Source organism: Gadus macrocephalus, chromosome 6, assembly GCF_031168955.1.
Source record: "Gadus macrocephalus chromosome 6, ASM3116895v1".
Taxonomy (NCBI): Eukaryota; Metazoa; Chordata; class Actinopteri; order Gadiformes; family Gadidae; genus Gadus; species Gadus macrocephalus.
Genome location: NC_082387.1, coordinates 845207 through 857736, shown reverse-complemented (window position 1 = coordinate 857736; position 12530 = coordinate 845207). Strand labels below are relative to the sequence as shown.

General features: G+C 43.9%; 2 protein-coding genes across 4 annotated transcripts in view; both read left to right on the top strand.

Moving 5' to 3' along the window:
* The window catches only part of skap2 (src kinase associated phosphoprotein 2), a 362220-nt gene that overhangs the window by 339830 nt on the left and 9860 nt on the right, over positions 1–12530 (top strand). The window lies entirely within an intron of this gene.
* LOC132459157 (uncharacterized) lies at positions 667–5300 on the top strand. 3 transcript variants are annotated; one of them, XM_060053542.1, is made up of 13 exons: positions 667–814; positions 923–1323; positions 1413–1522; positions 1709–1834; positions 1976–2090; positions 2179–2241; positions 2506–2560; positions 2774–2865; positions 2954–3071; positions 3164–3265; positions 3361–3528; positions 3743–3907; positions 5004–5300. In XM_060053542.1, exons 4-13 carry the CDS (start codon positions 1767–1769, stop codon positions 5207–5209), a joined length of 1152 nt encoding a protein of 383 aa, XP_059909525.1. In that variant the 5' UTR covers positions 667–814; positions 923–1323; positions 1413–1522; positions 1709–1766; the 3' UTR covers positions 5210–5300. The 3 variants fall into 3 exon arrangements, with proteins under 3 accessions (XP_059909525.1, XP_059909524.1, XP_059909526.1); XM_060053541.1 differs by having other exon boundaries at positions 667–1101; positions 1227–1323; XM_060053543.1 differs by having other exon boundaries at positions 667–1101; positions 1227–1522.

Here is a 12530-nt window from a genome sequence, read left to right as displayed (position 1 = left end):
CACAACCTGGACACAATGGCAGGTGCTCGCTGGAGTTAGGGCAAAGGCCATTACTCCTAGATGCCAAACTCTCGGCACAGAGAGCATTACAGGAAACATGCCAGAAATGCCACGAAGAGGAGGCAGTTATTCGGTGCCTTGAGTGTGTCCCACTGGACTTTGAGTACCTCTGTGGCAAGTGTGACATAGAGGTCCACAGGAGGCATGTCTTCCATGGCAGGGTGGCAATATTCCATGGCTATCTGGAGCCTGTTCCCCCTACAAAGGCAGTGGTGGTGGATGGGAATGGCCAGCCTAATTTTTCCGAGCAGGGTATGTTCATTCAACAATTTCTGTAGACTATGAAAAAGGGTTATTCCAAATATTGTGTGTTGTCAAAGGAAACTTAATTGACATCACTCATTGACTGATTCTGTTGGTTTGATATGTTAAAACATTTCCTTTTTGTCAGAAAGCAGTGATAGTGATGTAGCCGAGCGTTCTGGGTTCAACTATACTGTACTAATTATTATCCAAAACAAAGAACGGGACCAGAGACGAGGTAGTGCGTTCAGCAGCCCACTCGCTTCACTTTAATCAACCCTCCCCCACACAACACGTCAACTTCCCCCTTACGGTCACTCACGAGGGACACACCTCCTTTTCCAGACTAAACGCAGAACAGTCTAATTACTGGCCAAGCACTACCAACTGCCAGACTTTATATTCGTTTGATGTTTTTGAGGCATTTTCAAACATGAAGTTGGCAGCTCCCTCCCTGTCGAGGCATGCTATTTTAAAGCTTCTGGAGCACCAGTCTGTTCGAGGAGGAAGGGTAAGTCTGCCTGAATCACATTGTAACACACAATTATGACTGTATTTGTAATTTTGTGGGTATGTTTCTTTTTTTGAAATCCTAATAGATTATTTTTTCCTTTCATAGCCAGGGAAAATCTGTGCAGATATGTTCCAGAAGAGCTACTTTGAATATTGCTTATGCAAGCACACAGAGGACACAATGTCTGAAGTTGACCCTTTTTGCTGTCCAGCCTGTCAACCTGATATGTTGGCAGTATGCTGTGATGGCAACCGGAAAGATTATCGTTTCAAAAAATCAAGGGGGTATGTACATTTTACACAGACGTTAATGTAGCTATTTGAACAACAACATTGTCATTGAAATAGTTTCATGTAGAGTAATGTGTCGTTAGTTAAATAGGCATTTTGTGATCATTTGCAATGCACAGAACTGAGGAACCCTCTTTATATGAGGGCTAGTTCATAGCCAAAGACGATGAAGTTCTGACCTTTCAGGAGAATATCAGAGGAAGCAGCGGGGCAAGAGTAAGTTTGATTCTGCATACCACAATCTGTTTATGTATGTGTGTAAGGTGTGTGTTTCTAGTCCAAATGAGTAACAGCTGACTTCACAGGCAAATGACAATGGGACATGTGGGGTGTCAAGGTTCAGGGCAAGTAAGGAGGCCTCAAATAAATCTTCCTCAAAAATTGATGAAGAGGGCATACAGGTGGCAGTCTGCAGGTATGTTGGTATGTCAGAAGAATGTTATTGTTCAGTGCCATTTGCCACTCATGTTGTGGACACATACATCTGAATGTCATATTTGATGTACAGTAAAAAATCAAGAAATGTGAGTGTGTGTGTGAGGTTTTGAGCAACTCTTTGTGTGTAAGTTGATGATTATCCATATTGTCTCTTATCAATCAGACATGGGATATTATTGCGAGGACTGAACCACTACCGTGGCGAAATATTTGCATACCCCATGTTTTTGCAGAAAGAATTGGGAGAGAGGGCAAATGTCACTTTCTTCTGCATGGATGTTGTCTGCAGGTAATTTCTCTTTGTCAACCTACTGTATATTAAATGACAAGTACCTCAGTATTTAAGTCAGGATCGTGGTTTTAGATTGATGTTCCAGCAAAATGTGTTGCAACGTGCGTAATACCCACTAATGTTGCTCTTGTTTTGTAGGTACTGGCCCTACCTTAGCAAAGTGGTTGATGAGTTTCCAGATCTTCAGCCTTTGATGCATATGAGACCATTTCTCAGTGTAATGCACGCCAAAGCACATACAGCAAAATGCGAGGTACCTGAAATAATAATAATGCTTTACATTGCACTTTTAACATTAAGTGAAAGTGCAATGAAATGAATGGTTAAACACTATGTTGCAGGTGAGATGGGGTGGCAGCAATCAGGATGTAGCAGGGAACACAGTTGGAGAGGAAGTTGAACAAGTATGTTATTACTGTCATGATTGAAACGGTGGACGTAGGACTCTTAGGACTCATTCGCATCATGCGAATGATGATGCACATCTGCAGGGAATGGGGAGAGCAGTTACTCTATTGCCGCTTCAGAAAATCAAACATGCTGTATGACTGGCCTATGCATTCACAAAATGCTTTGAATCAAAGACAGGATCTATTATGTATTTTTTTATGCATTTTTTGACAGTTTATATAGGGATAATTTAATTAATGTATTGTCTTTACATCTAGGTGAACAGCTTTCTCTCCATGGCAGCTCTTATCACAAAATACATGACAAAAGCAGGTTGGTATGGCACATTTAATGTTATGACACAATACACTGACACCATAAACTGAAGAGAACGCTCTTAAGACAGACTTATTATAGTATTATTATCTTATGTTATTACACACACTTTTAGAACAAGTCATGTCCATCAGATTTTCTCAACTGCAATTGCCTTTCCAATGTGAATCTGTCCTATCCAGCATGTGGATTTATTTATGTTTAAATTAGGGAGAGAAGATATGCTGACGCTACAGGCCATGGGTTGGAACAGAAAAAAGACAGAGAACCTCCACAAAGCTTTGGCCCAGAGATACGTCACAGTAAGCTCATTGATAAAGATCTGATGAACGCTTTTTTTTGCTGGAAGATGGCATGAAATTGTTTTACCTTTTTTTTTGTGTTTTCAAGATCTCAGAGAGGGCAAAACTGGAAGCTGCCAGCCTCAGTGACTTTCAGCAAAAGCAAAACCTCACTCAGCAAACAATAGAGCAGTGGGTGTTTGATGTCCAGCAATGGGCAGTCACAAGTAAATCAAGCACATTGCAACAACAACTATTCAAACATAAAGTGGATATAAATTGGAAAATGAAATGATCACTGACTGTCTTACCTATTTAGATCGAGTCTACACACAAGGGTGTACAGAGGACCTCAGGGCAGAAATAGAGACCATCACAGTAACCCTCCTACGCAAGAAGCAGGACCTCTATCGTCAGCATGGTTTGTTGATCGCTATTGTAATGGCACATTACAAAATCAAAAAAAAAAAAAATGGTGTCCATGACAGTTTTTTAGGCTATTGTTTCACTTTGCAGATAGCAACCAGACAAGACACAGCAAGCGAAGAAAACTTAGAGATTTTAAAAAAAAACTAAGAGAAAAGGTCTTGCAGTACAACGCATCTGAAGAAGATGAAATTGATGAGGACTTGGCCTGCAATTTGACGGAGGGCTACATCCTGCCATGGGAGAGACGTGAAGATGGTATGATGTTTTCCCTTCTGACTAAAACATAAACATAATTCCCCCTCTCAAATGCTTTATTGGCATGACTGTTTGAGTACAGTACTGTCTCTCTCTCACACTCTCTGTCTGTCTGTCTCTATCGCTCTGTCTCTCTCTCTTTCTCTGTGGGTTTGTAATGTTATCAAAAAAAGTATTCCTTTTTCATATTACCATCACTTTCCTCTACCTACAGGCAACTCATTCAGATTGAAAAGGTCACTCTTTGACCGAATGATGCTACTTAAACGGTATGAGGAGGAGCAGAGCATCCTCATCAAAGAAATGACACAGCACATCATGTCATTAAGGAAGGAGATAAAGGGAGTGGAGAAACTCAAAGACAACATTGGGATGTTCGGTATGTTGAATTCTGAACATTTATTTTCCTCAAAATGTAATTCAAAGTAAATGTTATTTGTGACATACAAATATGTCACAAATATACATGAGGTATACATGAAGCGAAATGCTTAGTCCCTTCACTCCTGACCCTGCAGTGTGTAATAAGTAAATAAATAGGAAAAAAGAGGAAGAATAGCAATAAACAGGAAGAACAGCAATAAAACAGCTCATGGTCGTGGCCCCCAAGTCACTACTCAGGAAGGTTGGGGATCTTCTGCTGGAAGTGGATAGCTGCCCTATCACCCCATCCCCCATAGTCCGCAACCTGGGTGTCATCCTTGACCCCACCCTGTCATTTCAGCCTCATATCAACAACACCACAAAATCTGCATTCTTCCATCTGAGAAACATCGCAAGACTCCGACCCTCACTCTCAGACTCAGTCACTGAAACACTCATCCACTGCTTCATCTCCACCCGTCTGGACTATTGTAATTCCATCCTCACAGGTCTCCCCTCCAAAACCTTGGACCGACTGAAATATGTTCAGAACTCAGCTGCCAGGGTTTTAACTGGCACTAAGCCCTGGCAGCACATCACCCCCATCCTGATGCAACTCCACTGGCTACCTGTTAAGTCCCGGATCAAGTTTAAAATCCTCTTACTCACCTACAAGTCCCTGCATGCTCTGGCCCCCCGTTACCTCTCTGACCTCCTCCATCCCTACACCCCCCTGCGGTCCCTCAGGTCCTCTGCTAAGGACCAGCTGGAAACCCCCCGCACCAGACTCAAGACCTTTGGGGACAGGGCCTTCTGCGCCTCTGCCCCCACTCTGTGGAATCTGCTCCCCCTCCATATCCGCTGTGCCACTTCAGTGGAGTCCTTCAAAAAGCTCCTGAAGGCTCACCTCTTCTTGGAGGCCTATGGCCTTTAACCTGCCCCCCCCCCCTGTGTACACCTCTTGTAAAGCGACCTTGGGTACCTTGATAGGCGCTATATAAATTGAATTTATTATTATTATTATTATTATTAAGAATAAAGAAAGAATGTTTTTGAAATTCTTGTTTTGAAAAAACTGTTTCCCATTTTCAATATTTTCTATTTCAATACAGATTTTGGTGACATGTCAGAGGACGCTGCAAAAGGTTTCGAAAGTGTCCTCATGCGGAGGTCCTCCGAACTGGAGAATTCATGCCAACAAGCTGTGAGCTCATACAGTGCTATAGTTGATGAGTTAGAGATTGAAGACACCGAACAAAGGGTGGATTCTGAGGGTGAAAATGGCTTCAGTAGTCCGGATTCAGAGGAAGAGGATTAGGAAGGAAAATATCAGGGGGTTTTATTTTTGCTTTCTGTTAACTTTGTTCTACTTATATTTTCCCTCTGTACGTGTTCATGTATTGTTCCCTTAAATTTTAGCATATTCACAGTACCCTGAACTAAGAGCCCAACTTGTTAATTAATCATAATCAAAGTAGGGTATATTTGTTGCTATATTTGTTGGCACTCTACGGCTGACTGAATGTTCATGCATTGGTAATCTATAATAAGTAACAATAAATACTAGGGATGTCCGATATTGGCTTTTTTGCCGATATCCGACATGCGATATTGTCCAACTCTAAATTTTCGATTCCGATATCAGCCAATACCGATGTCGATATTTGGGTTATTTTTCCTCAAACCTAATTTAGGTAACATTACATATCTCCTGTTGTGGAATTAACACAACATGCTTAATGTTATTGTGATGCCCCACTGGATGCATTCTTGAATGCAACAAGGCTTTCCAAATGTTAACATTGTCTGTGCAAAATAAGAAAAATACTTCAACTTAATTTAAGGGAAAAGTGCCATGTTTATTTTTATTTTTTTAATGGTCTCAGACAACAGTTTGGATTACACTCCCTGAGATAATCTTGACAATGCCCACAACAAATAGGGCAAACTTGACTTCACAAATGATAAAACATTGTACCTGAACAACTATGTGCAACATAGCAGTATGTTTCTTTAACTAAAACTCAACCTTAATTGAATAAATGCACAAATATGAGTCAATTACAATGTGCACTGTACTGCACAATTTTGAAAACATTTATTTGAGCTATAAATAAAAAAAATATATATATTTTATCGGTTTTAAGGCAAAAAAAATCCGATACCGATATTGACCGATATTACATTTTTATGCTAATATCGGGCCGATAATATCGGTGGGCCGATAATATCGGACATCTCTAATAAATACAATGTCCTTCTTTGAGATAATGACTCCATACTCAATTCACTTTGTGTCACGCTCCACTGAAGAGACTGGCAGATTTGAACCCAAAAGCACGACTCAGAGACCAGCAAACACAATGATAATCCGATCTTTACTTCGTCAAGCAAATCAACGGGGACGGGGCGAAGAACGTAGTTGGGGGCAGGCAGGATCGGGAAACCGGGGCAGAAGACAGGCGAACGAGGATCCAGAGGGGCGAGACGGGGAGCGTAGTCGGGGACAGGCAGGGTCGGGAAGCCGGGACAGGAGACAGGCGAACGAGGGTCCAGTAGGACGAGACGGGGAACGTAGTCGGGGACAGGCAGGGTCGGGAAGCCGGGACAGGAGACAGGCGAATAGCTGGAGAGACTTGCATGAACCTAACAGCGAAGACAATCTGGCAACAGGAGAACAGTGTTCAGTCAACTTAAAGGCTCCACTAACCACCTGACGCAGCCCAGCTGCGAGGGTGAAGGGGGCGTGGCGGACAGACCGTGACACTTTGACAAGACTGATTAAGTGCTGTAAACTATACTGTTTTCAGTCTGTGACAAGGTAGATAAGGCGCACATTTATTAAACCAAAATAAATAAATAAGTTTTCAGTGGAAACTTGCATTTAGACCCCATTCTGGTCGGGTTTCTTGATGCATACGTAAGTCATCAAATCATTCCACCATTATTCAGTCATTGCATGTCCCTGGCCTATTCAGTTGCTCCCTCCTAGTAAAAGGTCCATCATCATCTGGGGTTTAGCTTTACATACTGCCAATGGGTCCACAACTTCCTGACTAAAGTGAAGAAGTCTTCAAAACCAAAGAGATGGCAATCACAATCACTAGCTACCATTAAAAGTGTTTATCTAAAAAAAAAAAAAACTTTTGTTATTTATCTTCGCTCACTGAGGGGTGAAGGGTGTTTTGTTTGATAGTTATGACGAAGAATATTTCAGGTCTCGACAGAAATATAATAACATGGTTTCTATGGACGATGAAACCAGCAGCTCGCATGGCTATAAAACCATTGTCTTTGCTGATTATGTTACTTTATTCAACAACTCTAAAAACAACTTCAAGCCCTGAAGGAAAAGATAATTCCCCGCCAGAAGTCGGGAAGGCCCGTGCAAGTGAACGGAGCGTTCAACAGCTTAGTGGCGAAGTCACGCCTCTTCCGGTAGAGCCAATGGGACCTATGACATCGAAAAATATGAATGGGTTTCAATGGAGAGAAAGTATTTTTTTTCTTTTCCCAGTCTTTATATGCCTTGGATTCGTGGATTTAAATTATTATTTTTCATGTCAAGAGTTTGACCGTTTATAATGCAATTGTTCAGTTAAAGGCTGTAGAGAAAACATAATGGTTTTCACCTCTTTCGATGCTGTTATCCTCCTCTTGGAAAAAAGAGGTGAAGTGGAGCAGAGAGATCGCCATGTCTGTACCAGAGTGGTGGTGACGTTATATCATTCGCGTCGACAGCAGCGAAGAGCTGTAGTTCACAAAGTGGCCTCACACATGACAAAACCTAACATTATCAAACTTCTTCGTGAACATTTTTAGTTCTCTTGGCATGAAAAAATATAATTTAAATCCACAAACAACAAATGTGTAATCCAAGGCATATAAAGACTGGGACCAGAAAATAATTACTTTCTTTCCATTGAAACCCATTCATATTTTCCGATTTCATCAACCCAGTCTCACTCCCTACTCGTCAAATGTGTGACGCATGGCTAAGGATCCCTGGCGTCAATTCCCGACGAAAAATGGGTACCTTTTTCGTCGTTCTTCAAACTCAGTCAGAACTATTAAAGGTCCCATGACATGCTATTTTATGTATTCTTTAATATAGGTATTAGTGGGCAACTAACACAGTATTCAAAGACGTTCCCTAAATTCAGCCGTGGTGCAGAGTTACAGCCACTCCGAGCCAGTCGCACATTGAGCTTCCCCCAAATGCGCTGTTTCGGTGGGTGTGTCAAGGAGGAGGGTGGGGGTGTGGCCCTGAGCAGCTTGCAGCCACCATGCGCTCTGTTTACAGTGGATGTATCGCAATGGCGAGGCGCACACAGCCTTTAGCCGTGTTCTGTAAATATTCTAGAACACACGGGAGTCCTGGAGCTCTATATCTAAATATTATCATATAGCCTACACAGATATCTATATCATATAATATATATTATCACGGCCAAAAGCTTTGTGAGCCGATATTATGAATCTCAAACGACCGCGTTGGGTTCTCCGACGTTCCTGGTTCTTCAACGTCCACATCAATGTGAATACACACACTGTAACGCAAGTGTTTCTTGTCGGTTCTTTGACGTGTCTTGTATTTCCACAACGAGACTGTCGTGGGGGTTATCTGAGCCATGGTTGAGAAGGAATTGGGGGAAAGGAACTTTGGTTTGACTCGCTGAAGTACATGAACTGCGACATGCCGCCGGTTGCCGCGAGGCACCATCGCCCGGCAGCGGGCAGCCGGCAGCAGGCAGCGCGCGGTTCAGTCGACTTCAGGTTGATGTGAAAGTGGAAGAACCAGAGACGTCGCAGAACCCGACAAAGTCGTTTGTGATTCATAATATCGTCTGGAGGCGCACACAATATGTTATATGATATAGATATCTATGTATATGATATTATTTAGATATAGAGCTCCAGGACTGTAACGCAAGTGTTGTACACTTCCTTGTTATTTGGATAACCGTTCTGCTGTTGGTGTGATGGCGCATAACACGTCAGACTCTCGTATCTGGTATTTCTACAACGAGACTCGTATTGGGGGTTATCTCAGCCAAGGTTGAGAATGAATTGGGGGGAAGGAACTTTGGCTTTGACTCCCTCAAGAACATGAACCACGACATGGAGGAGAAAGGGATTGTTGGCGGCGAATGTCTCCCGCTTGAGCCCCGCTGAGGGACCACCGCCGGAGGCGGAGGTGCATAAGCGCTGCCCGGCAAAGATCCCTTTCTCCTCCTTGTCGTGGTTCATGTTCTTGAGGGAGGGCCTGGAAGCCCAGAGGGCAGGTAATAAGAGCGGTCTACCACCCTTTTTCCCCAGAGGGCGCCAAGGTACGCATTGGAAAGGTCCCACTCAACGCCAACGGGAGACACCTGTGTACCAGGCCAATCAGACCCAGGTGAGGGCTATAAAGAGAAGCTGAGTTTCAGTCCAAACACAGGAGGTATGTGACCCAGGCAGGAGCAGAGAGCGGAGCAGAGCGAGACTCCCTACCCGCACGGACCTTTGCCCCAGGACCCGGTCTAGAGAAGCCCCCCAGGAGACCACGGAAGGACCTCCTCTCCTGGATATCGGGACAGCGCGTGAGACACGACCACAGCGTCCCGAGTGGCTCACGGAGCCCAGACTCTTTTTGTATCGTTTGCATTGACGGGTGATTCCCCTGTTTTCCATTCTTTTGGATTAATAAACGTGCCTTGTCGGCAGTTTGAGCAGCAGAGACTCTTGTTACTTGAGCCGGGTTACCACAAATAATAACAACAAAAATGCAACAATAAAACAAACTCCAAACAAAAAACAGTATCAGCAAAAAGCAGCAATAAGACTAACAGTAAACAATCACAATATCAAAATGCAACAATCACACAAACACTACACTAACGATCACAGGAAAGAAATGTAACCATGAAACGTGTCCCTAAATAATAATAATAACATCAGAAAGATATGAGGTAGACAACGAATGGCAATCCCCCTCAACCCATCCCTAGATGACCACCCACTAAGGATGTGAGGAGGAGTTAACTGGTCGTGTAACAATAAGCAATCACACGCACAGGGTATACAGGGTAGGCCCGGGGCACGGGAACAACTGAAACCACGGAATAGTCCTGAGCGTCATCACGGGCAGGTGGACGCAAGGCGCCACCTGAGCATTAGACCCTTTTATTCAACTGCGCTCAGGACCTCATCTGATAAACGGGCAATCAAGGCCCCTGGAATCTCGCCCGTGTGTATCCCCGAGCTCCATCTAGTGGGACAGCGATATAAACAACAACATTTACGTTCCCGGCGTCAGTTGCGTAGACGCGGGGATAGATATGGGAGCGGCTAAAAACAGTGAAGCGTACAGAAGCGAATACAGCCAGGGGCGCCCTCAAGCCTTAAGGGAACGGGCCGCAGCCCCTGGTACCGGAACGCAGATCCCTGGTCCGGGCGACGTGGGTGCATCAGGTGGGAGGGGGGTGGTGCCGTTGGCGGGGACGGGAATGGGGCAGCCCACCTGGAGAGGTTACTAGCACGTCACAGGCGGGGGGGTCAGGGGGTGTGGTGGTGGGGTCTGCTTGTAGTGGCTGGGATGGGGAAGGGAGGGGGGGGGGGGGGGTCAGGTGATCTTCATGTATTGGTGCGCTGCATTGCGTGGGGGCTCTTGGACAATGGTGCAGGGGGTCTATTCTATGTTCTCCAGCCAGATCAGGTCGGGCCCCTCTGGTGGTCCCGCGTCCAAACTCTCCGGTGTATACTCGATCCCCAGGTAAGCTTGGATGGCACCTGTTTCACTTGTAGCGCCCATCGCTCATTGGGCTCTCCATCCATCCTGTGAAGGGGTCATTAATGCCGGAGCTCTCTGCCAAATCTAATCTGAGGGACTGTAACCCTGCCATCCGGTGCTGTGTTATTGGGGATAAAAATACAACATGTCGTCTTTATCATCCCACACACCCCTCCTTGCTCTGCCAATAGCATATCTATATCTATATAGTCCCTTGACCTTATCCGTGGAAAAATTGACAAAACGTTGCTGATTATAGTATATATTATTTATCCAATCAACATTTTTGTTAATAGTGGACCACCAAAACAGGACTGATTTAAACCCTGCCGAAATCTGATTGCATCATCCTTGGGTAGTTGGTCTGCTCCGGGCGTGTCTGCATCTGGCTCCTCCTCTGGCCCTGGAACTTTGTGTTTCTCTTGCTGGAATTACAAACTTATGTACAACAGTTAGATGTTCAAACATATTTTCCTTAATTCTATTTCTAATTACTCTAATGGAAGTCCCTTTTGGGACCCTTGAATGTTAGGTGAATGCATGGGTCGACCCTTAAGCATTTCATGCGGGGTTAGATGCGTCGTTCTGTTAGTTGTCATGCGATAACTCATTAGTGTCAGTGGTAGTGCATCAATTCAATTTAGTGCTTGCACAAATGTTGTTAATTTTTTGTCTTGAGTGTCCCATTCACTCTTTCCACCATACCTTGTGGTTGAGGATTGGGGCGTAATCTAGTCTTTATTTGACATGCAAATGTTGAATTACATGTCACAAGTTCAAACCTCGCCTTGACTTCTCCAGTCAGAAACTTGATTACTGTAGTCGCACTTTGGTCTTTTGATGGGACTGCTTCTACCCATCTGTTGAACACTGTATTTCACACTCATTTAGCTGGATGTCAATCATTGTTTGCAAGTATGGTGAAGAAAAAAAAACCTTGTTTTCTTAATATATATATATATTTTTTTTTATTCTCCTCAATACCTCCCCCCTTGGGCAATGGTCAAAACCATGCGCATTAAATGATAAGCAAATCTAAGAACGCCGTTGGTGCAACCAACGTCGAAACGTCTAACCTTAAGCATCAGCAAACTGAAACCAATCTTTTGGGAAGGGAAATCGAAACCAGTATGTCCAAATCCAAAGCCCAATATGGGTGAGTTTACCATCAGCCGCCTGAAACCACGCTGTTCCAAAGTCATGCACTAAACCGAAAAAACGTACATGCGTTAGTGGCCTTCTATACCACAAAGGTAAAATAAAATAAAACGCGACATGCCCCGTTCCAAGACCACCTCTGCTGCCAGAGCTGACATATCTGACTCCTGTTCCTCCTCCACATCAGCCGGCTTTTCCTATGATGGTTGCAGTCCGTCACTCCATGATCAAGTGAGCCAGTGCTCACAGTGACTCTGCCAAGTAATCGTGACTGTGCCTGATTTAGGTTGTCCCGGGCTTCAAGGTGGGATCTTACCCGTCGTTGGCTAACCAGCCTTTCATACTGGCTTATTGCAGGATGCCGTACCTGGGATACGATCAATCCCCACCTATATGGTGGTATAGATCGCAAAGTGGAGGGATGGAGACAGAGTCATCAGCCGCATCTGCCTTATGCAGCCATATGTGTGCGTAATGAATACAAATCAGGGCGACTATAAAACAAAAGATAATTTATCAGTTAAAATTATTAAAGTGTTGCAGCAGTATTAGTGGCATTTGAAGGTAAACCCACTACTTCCGAATCCAATTTGACAACATAGCACGTATGACTCCTTCCCAGCAGATGTGGCGTCAACCCACCTACTGTCCTTTACTAGGGAGATGTGAAAGAAAACAAAAATCACAATATTAAAACTTGCATTTTCAA